The 15269-nt window shown below is 45.0% G+C and overlaps 1 protein-coding gene across 5 annotated transcripts in view; it reads left to right on the top strand.

Moving 5' to 3' along the window:
- Positions 1-15269, top strand: part of NEDD4L (NEDD4 like E3 ubiquitin protein ligase) — a 358039-nt gene that overhangs the window by 183225 nt on the left and 159545 nt on the right. For 4 of the 5 annotated variants that reach the window (XM_044276355.1, XM_044276357.1, XM_044276356.1 and 1 more), the window contains one exon: positions 3162-3243. In XM_044276355.1, coding sequence (XP_044132290.1) covers positions 3162-3243 — 82 coding nt within the window. Of the gene's footprint in view, positions 1-3161; positions 3244-14218; positions 14334-15269 lie in introns of those variants that run through there. The other variant, XM_044276359.1, reaches the window with a different exon arrangement.

The following is a 15269-nucleotide window of genomic DNA, read 5'->3' as shown; positions in this document are numbered from 1 at the left end:
TATCACAGCAATACAGCCGGTTCAAGTACCCAAAGGGACAAAAAGAACTAACAAAGAAACTGTTGAATAAAGTTTTATAAAACAAACCAAAATCTATTAAAAAAAAATACCAAATTCTCATATTAAAATGATAAAAAAAAAAAAAGATGAACATAATTGGTATTGCTGAATCTTGAAACATTATTTATCCTGCTTGGTGAACACCTATATAAAAAATAAATAAATAAAATTCACCAGTGCCAGAGTTTTCTTTAATGGTCATCACCCCCAAAAATTGAGCAAAAAGTGATTGATTAAAAAAAAGTTGCCTGTACCGAAAAATGGTATCCGTGAACAGCTCCGTCAGCAGGAAAATAAAATGGTTATGGGGTCAGAATATGGTGACACAAAGCGATTTTTAAAGTTTTTAATTTTGTTTTTTGTTTCTTACCTATTTTTATATTGCCTTTATTGCCGTAATCGTACTGCCCCACAGAATAACATATTTTTACGGCACTATCAACACCATAAAAACAAATCCTTAAAAAGAAAAACAGAATTGCGTTGTTTTTTTTGTTTTTTTCCGCTTACACCCCACAAATATTTCTTGAGGGCTTCTCATCACATTATACGGTATAAACTGTTCAAGACATACATACATTAGTTTAAGGGTGCATTCACACGACCGTATTTTTGGCTTACGCATCCGTTCCGCAATTTTGTGGAACGGGTGCGGACCCATTTATTTCAATACGGCCGCAAAAGATGTGGACAGCACACAATGTGCTGTCCGCATCTGTAGATCCGTTCCGCGGCCCCGCAAAAAAGATAGAGCATGTCCTATCTTTGTCCGCAGTCGCGGCCAAGAATAGGCATTTCTATCATGGGGCCGGCTACATTCACACGGCCGGTATCCGTGTTTTTTGGATCCGCAATTTGCGGACCGCAAAACACATACGGTAATGTGAATGTAGCCTTATTTATCCAGCAAAAAAAAATAAAATAATGAAACGATAAAGAATAAAAATTGTATGGTTCTTTGAAGACAGAAGTTGCCCTCCCAAAATGTCCTTGCTCCTTAAGGGGTTAAAGGGCATCTGTCCGCAGTTTTGTCCCTATGACACTGGCTGACCTGCTACATATGCACTTGGCAGCTGAAGGCATCTGTGTTGGTCCCATGTACATATCTGCCCGCATTGCTGAGAAAAATGATGTTTTATTATATGCAAATGAGCCTCTCGGAGCAACGGGGGCGTTACCATTACACCTAGAGGCTGTGCTCTCTCTCTCTCTCTCTCTCTCTCTCTCTCTCTGCAACTGCTGCACCCCCTCTACTTTGATAGACAGGGACAGGCAGTGTAAATGTGAACATACCTGTCCCTGTCAATCAAAGTACAAAGGGAGCTGCAGTTGCAGAGAGAGCAGAGCCTCTAGGTGTAATGGTGACGCCCCCGTTGCTCCTAGAGGCTCATTTGCACATATTAAAGCTTCATTTTTCTCAGCAATGCGGACACGTATGTACATGGGACCAACACAGATGCCTTCAGCTGCCAAGTGCACATGTAACAGGTCAGCCAGTGTCATAGGGACAAATCTGCTGACAGGTGGGCTTTAATCAAACATATTTGGCTCTGCTACATCACAGTTTTTTCTTTCCCTAGCATGTTCAGCGCTGGATAGGGCAGGTTAGTTGCTGCCTCTGCTGGGCCTGCAGCCTCCTGGTCACGGCTGGTGGGACCACTCAGGGTAAAACCTCCTTAAAATTCTGCTCTGTCAACTACAAGCAGTTGCTGGAGAGCCATTGAGACGTGATAGAAGTGTTATGAAGTCAAACACGGAACTAATTGCTGCCCCGAGGAGCCAAGCCTTCCGAAAACAAACATCGTGCAAGTTCCCGCCTGCAAATAATCAATGGATCCTTCAGAAATAATGTGCCGTTTGCCACACGAGATATTATTTTTACTAAATATGTCGCCTGTTGCTGTAATATGCAGAGTGTTTGGGTGTAATCCCGCTCTATTGACTACGCTGGCAGCTGAGCAGAATGCGCAGTTCGTGGTATTTCAGTATTTTCTGTCAATGAATACTGCCGTTCATTGCTTGCGTTCAGAGAATGGAAGCTTGAAGAGATTGGAAATGTGTGCGGCTTTATCTATTTATATCTAACTTACCGCTTTTCCCCAAAAAGATCTGTAAATGGAGCTGTAAGGCTGGGTTCCCATCCGTTTAACGTATACAAAAAACCTATGCCATACAGTAGTATCTGTTCACCATAGAGTTCTATTGTAAAAATACATTTAAAAAAAGTATGCCATTGTAAAAAAAGAAATAAAAGTTTTACTGGACTGTGCAGGATACAAGAACGTGGTACGCTGCGTTTTTGTATCCTTTTTTTTTACTAACGTATACGTCAAACGGAGGCATAAACCGTGATGTGAACCGACTCTAAGTCGCATATATAATATTTTAAGTAAATCTATGGCTTCATATGTGCTGTCCAGTCTGTTCACTGGTTGTACAGCACTCCCATACAGTTCATGAAGCGAAAAGTAATACAGCCTGATAAGTGCACAACTAATACCGCCCTCTAACAGAACATACAATGTAATATTATCCTACAGTGTATATATAATACTGCCCTACAGTGCTCATATATTACCAAAATAGAAATGCCATACACTGCCTAAATTATTATTTATTATATGCACGTATATAGCGCTATTATATTCTGCAGCACTTTACAGACATTACCTTTTACATCACACTGTCCCCAATGCCCAGTTTACTGTATATGATCAGTGTTTTCTACAGTGTGAAGGTAAAATATTTTGCTGTCGCTCTTGCTCGCCCCATGTGTTGTCTAGGCTGAGTACCACATGGTTAATGTAATCTGGGCAATGTATAGCAGTAGTATTTAAGCAGTGCATGGCATTATTCTTCAATACTACTGCAGTAAATTAGAAACACACTAGTATTAAACAAAGTTTTTTTATTTCTTATGCACTACTAAGGTGCCATTATTTGTGCACTGTAGGGTGGTATTACCTGAGCGCTATAGGGTGACACTGAAGGGAGTAATATAAGCCGTTGCGTTCTGATTTGTGGACAGTCATCTATAAGTTGGATCAGAAGGGACAGACAAGACACGGGAAGACTTATTTTTTTGTGCTTCTCTTTTGCAGTGACCCATATGTGAAATTATCCCTGTATGTCGCAGATGAAAACCGAGACCTTGCATTGGTGCAGACAAAGACCATAAAGAAGGTAAGCTGTGACCGTGAGCGTACCGTATCCGATAAGTAGATTGGTCATAGGGAAATGCCCATACATAAAACCAGGGTTATGTTATTACTGAACCTGTACGAGGACAGAAGTATCCTTAGGCTCCATTCACACGTCCGTGGTGTGTTGCCGACCCACAAATTGCGGATCCGCATCAAACACCCGCCCGGCACCTCTATAGAAATGCCGACAAGAATAGGACATGTTCTATCTTTTGCAGAGCTGCGGACCCGAAGATCGTGTGCTGTCTGCATCCATTCTGTCCCCATAGAAAATGAATGGGTCCGCACCCGTTTCGCAAAATTGCGGAACGGATGCGTACCCATTTGCCCACCGTCTGGCACTGTCGTTGCTGGTCTCCGTCTGGCACTGTCGTTGCTGGTCTCCGTCTGGCACTGTCGTTGCTGGTCTCCGTCTGGCACTGTCGTTGCTGGTCTCCGTCTGGCACTGTCGTTGCTGGTCTCCGTCTGGCACTGTCGTTGCTGGTCTCCGTCTGGCACTGTCGTTGCTGGTCTCCGTCTGGCACTGTCGTTGCTGGTCTCCGTCTGGCACTGTCGTTGCTGGTCTCCGTCTGGCACTGTCGTTGCTGGTCTCCGTCTGGCACTGTCGTTGCTGGTCTCCGTCTGGCACGGTCGTTGCTGGTCTCCGTCTGGCACGGTCGTTGCTGGTCTCCGTCTGGCACGGTCGTTGCTGGTCTCCGTCTGGCACGGTCGTTGCTGGTCTCCGTCTGGCACGGTCGTTGCTGGTCTCCGTCTGGCACGGTCGTTGGCTTGGAGTCATCCGTCTGGCACGGTCGTTTGCTGGTCTCCGTCTGGCACGGTCGTTGCTGGTCTCCGTCTGGCACTGGTCGTTGCTGGTCTCCGTCTGGCACGGTCGTCTTGCTGGTCCCGTCTGGCACGGTCGTTGCTGGTCTCCGTCTGGCACGGTCGTTGCTGGTCTCCGTCTGGCACGGTCGTTGCTGGTCTACGTCTGGCACGGTCGTTGATGGTCTCCGTCTGGCCACGGTCGTTGCTGGTCTCCGTCTGGCAAGGTCGTTGCTGGTCTCCGTCTGGCACGGTCGTTGCTGGTCTCCGTCTGCACGGTCGTTGTGGTCTCACGTTCTGGCACGGTCGATGCTGGTCTCCGTCTGGCACGGTCGATGCTGGTCTCCGTCTGGCACGGTCGATGCTGGTGGTCACTGTGTTGTCTTATATATTTTTTAAACCACATGGCACTTTGTGAATGTATATTTTAGTCCCCAAGTCACTGTTCGACAAGGGCCTGATAGATGAAGAAGACCTGGGGAGCTCTTCTTTGCCCTTGGCCTCTGTAGATCTGGAGTCGGTCTCCATCACTGTTGCTATGTATGTAAGTACAAGGATCAATCCTCCCCGATGGTACTTTTTCATCTGTGACCTGTCATTATTATTTACAGAGAGGGATTTGGGGGGGCGGGGGGCTGTATACAAAACATTGGTCCCCGGCACTGGCCCGGTCTCCTTAAGTACATTTTAGCTTTTGCCTGTGGTTGTTTTTGTGTTAGTGATTGGCTTGTGTATTGTGTATGGATCGTGTACATTTTTGTTTGCTAGCTTTGTCTTTAGCTACAGCTAGCCATGTAATGTACCCACTGACCCGAGCAGCGCCCTCCCCGTGTTGTCTGTGTTTCCAGACTGTACCAGCTGCTGGGGTTGGTGCTGGTCATAGCCAGTGTGAATGGAGGAGGAGGAGGAGGACTCTGTGCCCTTCATGATATGAGCTTTGTTCATAGCTCGAGGCTTTGATAAGAATGTTTTACTGTTTGCATTGTTTCTCTGTAGTGCTGCAGGTTACTGTCGCTGCCCGCCATGGAGGCTGTGACCAGTCAGACTAGTTGGCGCTGACCTATAATATACCTTGTACTTTAGGATTTATTTATTTATTTTTGAGTTTTCAATATCACTGCTTGCTGTCAGAATGTTACTGTTTACATTTTGAGGCTGAAAATGTATAGACCTAATTACTGTCACAACTGTGAGAGTTTGTTACAACGTACCACGTTTAGGCAATCCTCTGTGAGTTAGGCCGCGTTCACCTCTATGGCAACAGATCCGGCAGAGAGCCGACTGACAAATTTCGCCGGGTCTGGTGTTGCCGGATTCTATAGTTCACCGACTGATCCCTATTGACTATAATGAGGACTGGCGGTGATCCGGACGCTTTATGACATAAATGACAGGTTTCGGCTGAGGAAAAAACTTTGCATGCAGACAGCCGGTATTTGTACCGGATCAGCTTGCTGCAGATGTGAATGTGGACTTAAAAAAAAAAAAAAAATCCCTGCAGGCAGGAATTATCATAAAATAATAAAGTAACATACTCTCACCTATGTTGATCCCCCCACTGCCTTTAGCATCACCACTCCAATCCTGCAGCCATGGCATGTCCATATGTCACATGACCTCTGCAGCCAATCGTTGGTCTCAGCGATCATGTTCTGCATAACCAGTGAATGGCTGCAGTGGTTACTGTGGTATACAGGCACGTCATTGCTGCAGCCAAGAAGATATCGAGGCTGCTGCCTTGTGGAGGATCAAGCAGGTTTCCAGCTTCGGGATATAAAAAGGAAAGCTTTCATTCACTGACAGCAAACACGATTGTGGAATTGAAACACAAAGTCTCTTAAAAAACTGGAGAACTTTTCTGTGTCCAGTAATTAGGATTTAGAAGCGGATTCCTGTAGACTGGGCTGAGTGCGGGGAACGAGAGAGTGCAGCCTCTTAAAAATAGTGGCCTGTTATCAGGCCGGCTGCCTCCTGGCGCTGGGACAGGAATGCTTTTTGCTGCTCCTTTTATTATTTGTCCTCTTGTGTTTCTCGGTATTGTACTTTGCTGTCTGGCATCTCCGTGAGCTGGATGTGTTATAGGAATTCTTCAGCCCTGTAGCGCTGCGTCCCGTTGGGTGGGGGAGGCAAAGATTTGGCATATGTACTTCCACCAAAGCGTGCACTTCTTGTCACTGGTACCTGGTAATAACACTGCTACATGTGATCATACCGTATCCCTAGGATATGAAAAGAAGAAATCCATATAAAAGCAAGTTGCTCAGACAATGGCGCCATTAGATGGTGTTCATACGATGCTGTCATGTCTGCATCGTGTGATTATACAGTGACTTGAAAAAGTATTCATACCCCTTGAACTTTTCCACATTTTTTCATGTTACACCCACAAAAAAAGGGAATGTGTCATCGTTCAAATGTCACCTTCTGTTGAAATCATTTTTTATATTTAACATATTTTGAAATAATTTGAGTTTTTTTTTTCCATATACAGTATTTAAATCAAAAAGATAAAATCCTGCAGTTTTCGCACTGTCCATGTCACTTCTTGGCCTGTACAGATCACTTTACCACAGTTATCTGCTTATCTGTCATTCTAATCCTGCCTGTAATGATATCACCTCTGTGTATAGATAAGACAGGATCCGCCATTCACAATAGGCGATCGTCAAATCTTATCTATTCTTACCTTGTACAATGACCTCTGCACAGGTCAAAAGGCATGCCTAGAAAACTCTCCCATAGAAGTCAATAGGGTCCCCCCCCCCGGCCATGTGTCTATGGACCAGTAAAGCAATTTTCTTAAGGGTTTCTAAAGCTCAGACAAGATGGCCGCCCCATAATCCTGTTCAGGCAATAGAAGAAATAAATCTGTAATCACAAAATAAAAACAGATTAGAAAAATGTGTCACTATCTGATTTTAACTGGCAGATAAGATTTTTGGTGACACATTTCCTTTAAATGTATTTTAGGGTTCGTTCACACATCCGCAAGTGTTTTGCTGTCCGCAGATGGCGAGCCCTGTTATAGAAATGCCTCCATGGCGGCGAACAAGAATAGGACATGCTCTATCTTTTTAACTGGGCCATATCTTTTGCGGCCCCATTGAAAGACCCATTCATACAGACATGTGAATGGACCCCGATTTGGATTTTGTGTACTGGACACAGTTTGCGATTTTTATTTATTAAATATTTTTAAACCCATGTATCATTTTCTTTTCATGGAAGAAAGGGATGTAAATGAGCTCTTAACAAGCTCTGCCTCTGATGCCACCAGATGTAAGGCAGCGATCCTATAAGTCAGTGTTCAGCTCTTTAAATAAGCCTATAAGTCTCCGACTAAGGCGCTATCTCCCCAAGGAGAGAGAGTACCCCCCAAATGTTTTCTTTTCACTTCACACATACTTGCTACTTTTGTGTTGGTCTACCACATAAAATCCCAATAAAATGCATTTAAAGCAGTTATCCTATGACTAATGTAAAAAATAAAAACCAGACCTCATATAGTACACGACAATACCTTTCTTACAAAGCTAGAACCAGCCCTGTACCTCACATGGATCCAGAGATCTCCCCATTCATTGCTCGGCTAGATTTATATCAAGCTGGCAGGTCAAGGGGAGTGTCTTTTCTTCTGCAGCTCAGGGGGCGTGTCCATGCTCTCCCTATCACAGCTCAGGGGGCGTGTCCATGCTCTCCCTATCACAGCTCAGGGGGCGTGTCCATGCTCTCCCTATCTCAGCTCAGGGGGCGTGTCCATGCTCTCCCTATCTCAGCTCAGGGGGCGTGTCCATGCTCTCCCTATCACAGCTCAGGGGGCGTGTCCATGCTCTCCCTATCACAGCTCAGGGGGCGTGTCCATGCTCTCCCTATCACAGCTCAGGGGGCGTGTCCATGCTCTCCCTATCACAGCTCAGGGGGCGTGTCCATGCTCTCCCGATCACAGCTCAGGGGGCGTGTCCATGCTCTCCCGATCACAGCTCAGGGGGCGTGTCCATGCTCTCCCGATCACAGCTCAGGGGGCGTGTCCATGCTCTCCCGATCACAGCTCAGGGGGCGTGTCCATGCTCTCCCGATCACAGCTCAGGGGGCGTGTCCATGCTCTCCCGATCACAGCTCAGGGGGCGTGTCCATGCTCTCCGATCACAGCTCAGGGGGCGTGTCCATGCTCTCCCGATCACAGCTCAGGGGGCGTGTCCATGCTCTCCCGATCACAGCTCAGGGGGCGTGTCCATGCTCTCCCGATCACAGCTCAGGGGGCGTGTCTCTGCTCTCCCGATCACAGCTCAGGAGACAGCTGAAGGATAAAACTGAGCATGTGCGGCCATCTCAATGAGGAGGACAAAGGAATAAGCATAAGTGCAAACAGCAGGTGGCACTATACAGATACATTTTATTGAATAATTTAGTAACCATGCAAAAATTTTTATTACATGCAATTACAGAAGTATTCGGCTCCAGATGCTGGTTTCAAAACTATAGAATATTTTTCGTGGGACAACCCCTTTAAGTTTGTTGATCTAACGTGAGAAAATTTGGAAAAGTTCAAAGGGTATGAATACTTTTTCAAGGTGCTGTATCTCTGATAGAAATACGGTTTACTGAAAGGATTGACGCTTGGCCATTTGTGTATTTGAGAGATAAATTGTCCATAACCTCTTTAGGACACAGGGCGTACCTGTACGTCCTGTGCAGTTCCAATCACCGGCAGGCGGTGATCGGTCCTGTGACCCCCCCCCCCCATCCCCCGTGTCGGCGATCACAGCAAACCGCAGGTCAATTCAGACCTGCGGTTTTGCTGCGTTTCTAGGTTATTCGTGTCTCTGGGGACCCGATAACCAGGAACAGGATGGTGATCGGTGGTGTGATAATACACCACCAATCACCATCCTGCGATCCTGAGAGGTGATGGTGACATCACCTCTGAGGATCGGCTCTGATTGGTTGCAGGGGCGGGCGGGCGCTTCAAATTAGTGTAGTGCTCCTCTCCTTCTCCTTTTATGTCTGGGAGCCGAGGAGAGAGGAGCAAGCTGCACAGATCTCCAGCCCTTTTGACCCTCCACAGTAAAAGGTACTTAGGGAAAGGTTAGGGACAGGTTAGGCTTGGCAGGGATATTCAGGGAAAATTAGTGGGAGAAAAAAAAAAAAAAGGTTTTGATTGCAGTGTCTGGGGTCCACAGCACAGCTGTGTGACCCTAGATCTGCCCAGGGGTGCTGCAGCTTGCCCCCTGCCCCTCCCCCCAACCTTTTTTGGGGCACAAGCAGTTTTATTTCTTTTTTCTGCGTACGCTGACTGTGGCCGGCACTCTTAGCGTCAGGCCACTGTTAGCGCATCGCACACACCACATGTGTAGGGGCACGGGTGTTCATGTACTTACCCTAAACCTAACAGACAAAAAAATAAAAAAAACAGGGCAAAAAACACCCGTGCCCCCACACATGCGCACACCAAATAAAGTTTAACACACACACACACACACACACGCACACTCCCCTATAGCCCGCCGGATGTTCTCGGCCGAGAAGGCATACGCCCAGCTTGCCTCCGAGTCGGAGAGTCCCAGTGAGGACGAGGAAGACCCCACTTTCCTTTTATCATCCACGTCCTCATCATCTAGCGATGATGATGAGCCCCCAAGGCGGCAGAGACGCCGCCAGGAGGAGCAAGGGGACTACCATGCTAGGGACCCTGTGGCCCACACTAGTACGAGCAGCTCTGGGGCTCGTACTAGTTTTCCGGCCCACCAGATAAGTCCACCTGAGCCCCCTACCGGTGAACTTGTCTGGTGTAGCCCAGAGCATTTTGAGCCTGCGATTCCTGATTTTGTTGGCCAAGCAGGAATCCAGATTCCCACAATGGGCTTCACTGACTATGACTATTTTAGTCTTTTTTTCAGTGACCACTTTGTAAATCTGATGGTGGAGCAAGTGAACCTGTACGCCCAACAGTTCGTTGCTCAACACCCGGGCTCCTTTTTGGCTAGGGCCAGTGGCTGGACTCCGGTCAGTGCAGCCAAGATGAGGACATTTTGGGGCCTTGTGTTGCACATGGGCCTAGTCAAGAAATCTAGTGTCAGGCATTACTAGAGTGGGGACGTCCTCTACCAGACCCCACTTTACAGTACGGCCATGACACATACCCGGTTTGAGGCCATACGGAAATGCCTGCATTATGCAGATAATGCAGCATGTCCCCCCCCCAAGGTGATACTGCCTATGACCGCCTGTACAAAATCAGGCCGGTCATCGATCACTTTGGGGCCAAATTTGTGCAGGCCTATGTACCTGGAAAGGAGGTCGCGGTTGATGAGTCTCTCATTGCTTTCAAGGGGAGACTCATTTTCCGCCAGTATGTTCCCTCTAAGCGGGCAAGGTATGGCGTGAAGCTGTACAAACTTTGTGAGAGTACCTCAGGGTACACTTACAAGTTTTGTGTGTACGAGGGGCGAGATTCCCGTATTCAACCCCCAGAATGTCCCCCCACTCTGGGTGTTAGCGGGAAACATGTGTGGGACCTTATGCACCCACTGCTAGGTAAGGGTTACCACCTGTACGTGGATAACTTTTATACTAGTATCCCCTTGTTCTAGTCCCTCGCTGCCAGATCAACATCCGCTTGTGGGACCGTGCAGAAAAATCAACGTGGCCTTCCTACCCACCCCCTTCAGGTACCTATCCCCAGGGGTGCGACCCGTGCCCTTACCAGTGGAAACCTGTTGCTTGTCAGATATAAGGACAAGAGGGATGTCCTTATACTGTCCAATAGTCCTCAAGCCCGATTGTATCGTCGACTACAATCGGTATATGCGAGGAGTTGATCTCTCTGATCAAGTCCTCAAGCCATATAATGCCATGCGCAAAACCCGGGTATGGTACAAAAAAGTTGCGGTCTACTTGGTACAGGTTGCCTTGTACAACTCTTTTGTGCTGTCCCGGAGCGCTGGCAACACAGGGAAATTCCTTCAGTTCTATGAGGCAGTCCTTAAGGCCCTGATCTTTTCTGACCGGGAAAGAGCAGGCCGGAGTACCTCAGGAACTGGAGCTGCCCGGATTGTCCCTGGCCAACACTTTCTAGGTGTGGTCCCCCATACTGGAAAGAAGGGACTGACCCCAAAAAAGTGCAGTGTGTGTCACAGGAGGGGGATACGGTAGGACACCACCACTCAGTGTGACACGTGCCCCGATCATCCGGGCCTCTGCATTGACGGTTGCTTCAGGGAGTACCACACTTCCATGGAGTACTAAATTTATAATCCCCTTCCCCAATTTTAGCCACTGAAAATCGGAAAAAAAACTATGGTTCTCAGACTTGAGACACTAAAACTAAAATAAAAAAAATAAATAAAAAAAGTAGACATATTGGGTAACGCCACGTCCTTAAGAATCTGCTCTATAAAAATACCCCATGACCTAACCCCTCAGATGTACACTGTAAAAAATAAAAAATACGGTGCAAAAAAATGTATTTTTTTGTGACCTTACATCACAAAAATTGTAATAGCAGCGATCAAAAAGTCATATGCACCCAAAAATAGTGACAACCGTCCTCTCATCCCGCAAAAAATGAGCCCCTACCTAAGATAATCGGCTAAAAACAAAAACAAAAACTGACTCTTAGACTATGGAGATGCTAAAATGTTTTTTTGTTTATAAAAAGATAATATAGTGTAAAACCTAAATAATTTTTTTTTTAAAGTAGACATATTAGGTATCGCCGCGTCTGTAAGAATCTGCTCTATAAAAATACCCCATGACCTAAGTCCTAAGAACACTGTCAAAAACATTTAATAAAAACTGTGCCAAAATGGCAATTTTTGGGCAAATTTTCCATTTTAATCATTTTTTTTTCCAATAACAAAGTAAGGGTTAACAGCCAAACAGAACTTAATATTTATTACCTTGATTCTGCAGTTTACATAAACACCCCATATGTGGTCGTAAACTGCTGTATGACCAAACAGCAGGGTGCAGAAGGAAAGGAACGCTGTATGGTTTCTGGAAGGCAGATTTTGATGGCGTTTTTTTTTGTCACCATGTCCCATTTGAAGCCCTCCTGATGCACCCCTAGAGTAGAAACTCCATAAAAGCGACCCCATCTAAGAAACTACACCCCTCAAGGTATTAAAAACAGATTTTACAAACTTTATTAACCCTTTAGGTGTTCCTCAACAGTTTATGGCAAATGGAGATAACATTTCAGAATTTTTTTTTTTGTAACCTTGCCTCACAAAAATGTAATATAGAGAAAACAAAAATCATATGTACCCTAAAAATAGTCCCAACAAAACTGCCACCTTATCCCGTAGTTTACAAAATGGGGTCACTTTTATGGAGTTTCTACTCTAGGGGTGCATCAGGGGGGCTTCAAATGGGACATGGTGTAAATAAACCAGTCCAGCAAAACCTGCCTTCCAAAAACAATACACAGTAGTTTACGGCCACATATGGGGTGTTTCTGAAAACTACAGAATCGGGGCAATAAATATAGCATTTTGTTTGGCTGTTAACCCTTGCTTTGTTACTGGAAAAAATTTATTAAAATGGAAAATTTGCAAAAAAATTTAAATTCTCAAATTTCATCTCCATTTTCCAATAACTCTTGTGCAACACCTAAAGGGTTAACAAAGTTTGTAAAAATCCGTTTTGAATACCTTGAGGAGTGTAGGTTCTTAGATGGGGTCATTTTTGGGTGGTTTCTTATTATGTAAGCCTCACAAAGTGACTTCAGACCTGAACTGGTCCTTAAAAATTGGGTTTTTGAAACATTTCTGAAAAATTTCAAGATTTACTTCTAAGCCTTGTAACTTCCCCAAAAAATAAAATGTCATTCCCAAAATAATCCAAACATGAAGTAGACATATGGGGAATGTAAAGTAATAACTATTTTTGGAGTTATTACTATGTATTATAGAAGTAGAGAAATTGAAGCTTGGAAATGTGCAAATTTTTTTTTTTTAAATTGGCAAAAATTATTATTATTTTTTTTATAAATGCATTTTTTTTACTCCATTTTACCAGTGTTATGAAGTACAATATGTGACGAAAAAAACAATCTCAGAATGACCTGGATAAGTCAAAGCGTTTTAAAGTTATCACCACATAAAGTGACACTGGTCAGATTTGCAAAAAATGGCCTGGTCCTTAAGGTGAAATATGGCTGTGTCCTTAAGGGTTAAAGGGGTTTTCTATGTATTTATTTTAATTGGTTGGTAAGATGCGAGTAGGCAGCGGATCTCACTGGAGCGTTGCAACCTCTTCAGACAGCTGATTGGCTAGGGTCTGATATTGACGATCTAATCTGAGGATAGGTCATCAATAATAAACATCCGGAAAACCCATTTAGGGTGGAAATTTGTTCCACCTTTAAAAATATTAAAAACATTTAAAGGGAATTCATCGCCTATATATTTTTCTCACTAATTAAAACCAGATACTAATTCATTGTATTATTTTTATAATCTGTTTCTATTTTCTAGTTGAAGCTTTTTCTTTTTTTTTTTTTTCATTTTGTGTACACTGAGATATGGGGGGGGGGGGGGATGGGTTAGGGTTAGTGGGTTAGGGTTGGGGGGGAGGTAATCATCTTTCCATGGATGCTGTTAACAGCCATCAGAGTGATGCTGTAATGTGGCCACCTGCCTGGGCCATAGGAACCTGTAGTCTGGAGATGCTCCTTAATGTCTATGGGAGATAGTTGTGGGCATGCTCTATGACCTGTGCAGAGGTCATTGTGCAGGGAGGGGGAGGAGGTGAGCTGTATCATCACCCATTGTGAACAGTGGATCATGTGTTAACTATATATAGGTGTTGTCTGACTTTGTAATCCTGTCTGGGATAATAATGAGGTGACTGCTGAGAAGGGATTTCTACATAACATAATTCTTAGTGCCCGCAGAGCTCTGCTGCACCTTTGTGCTTCTTTGTTTGAGCTTTATGTAATTAATAGTTCATGAAGCTTTTTCCTGTACACATTGCTGTTGTCGTACAGTCAGCCTGTGTTATAGAAAGTTGACTTTTTCTAGCAAGGGCCGGCGCGGAGAGTTGTCAGACTAGTTTTCACCGTCGAGGGCTGAGCTACTATTGAATAACACATTTATTGTTTACTGTGTAATAAAGTGTAGCCTGGGAGTCATTCACTGCACGGCCTGCGGAGGACAAAGGTGTATGGGACTGTCGTAGTGTCTGCCTGTGGAAGACTGTGGGGATAATTAGGCCTGGACACAGTTTGAGAATCATCTGGTTTAGACGCTTTCATCTTCCCGCTACACGGTCAGTAAAATAAATGAATTGTGGTGTATGGAAGGTTATGTAGCAGAGCTGAAGTGGTTGCTTCAAAAGATGAACTACGTTGTTGATTTACAGTATTGATAGAATGCTGTAATCCACAACTAGCACATCCAAAATTGCCAACTCTGCTCTTCTACATCCTACAGGGTTGTGTATGTCCTCAATAAGTGTTTTTTTTTACGTTCATGTAGTTCATTGTAGTTCATGGTAGGATATTGACTTAGGCCAGAAGTTTGGAACAAACGGAGTGCCTGACTTGCCCCTTTACAGACAAGAAAATGGGTTCATCTATATACTGTAGATATCTATATGCATGTATATGGGTAAATAAAGCACCCACTTTACAATCTGGATTGATGGGTGAATCTGGATTGATGGGTGAATCTGCATTGATGGGTGGATCTGGATTGATGGGTGGATCTGGATTGATGGGTGGATCTGGATTGATGGGTGGATCTGGATTGATGGGTGGATCTGGATGGATCTGGATGGATCTGGATGGATCTGGATGGATGGATGGATCTGGATGGATCTGGATGGATGGGTGGATGGATGGATCTGGATGGATGGATCTGGATGGATCTGGATGGATGGGTGGATGGATGGATCTGGATTGATGGGTGGATGGATGGATCTGGATTGATGGGTGGATGGATGGATCTGGATTGATGGGTGGATGGATGGATCTGGATTGATGGGTGGATGGATGGATCTGGATTGATGGGTGGATGGATGGATCTGGATTGATGGGTGGATGGATGGATCTGGATTGATGGGTGGATGGATGGATCTGGATTGATGGGTGGATGGATGGATCTGGATTGATGGGTGGATGGATGGATCTGGATTGATGGGTGGATGGATGGATCTGGATTGATGGGTGGATGGATGGATCTGGATTGATGGGTGGATGGATGG

This window comes from Bufo gargarizans, chromosome 1 (assembly GCF_014858855.1).
Source record: "Bufo gargarizans isolate SCDJY-AF-19 chromosome 1, ASM1485885v1, whole genome shotgun sequence".
Taxonomy (NCBI): Eukaryota; Metazoa; Chordata; class Amphibia; order Anura; family Bufonidae; genus Bufo; species Bufo gargarizans.
This window is presented reverse-complemented; position numbering and strand designations above follow the sequence as displayed.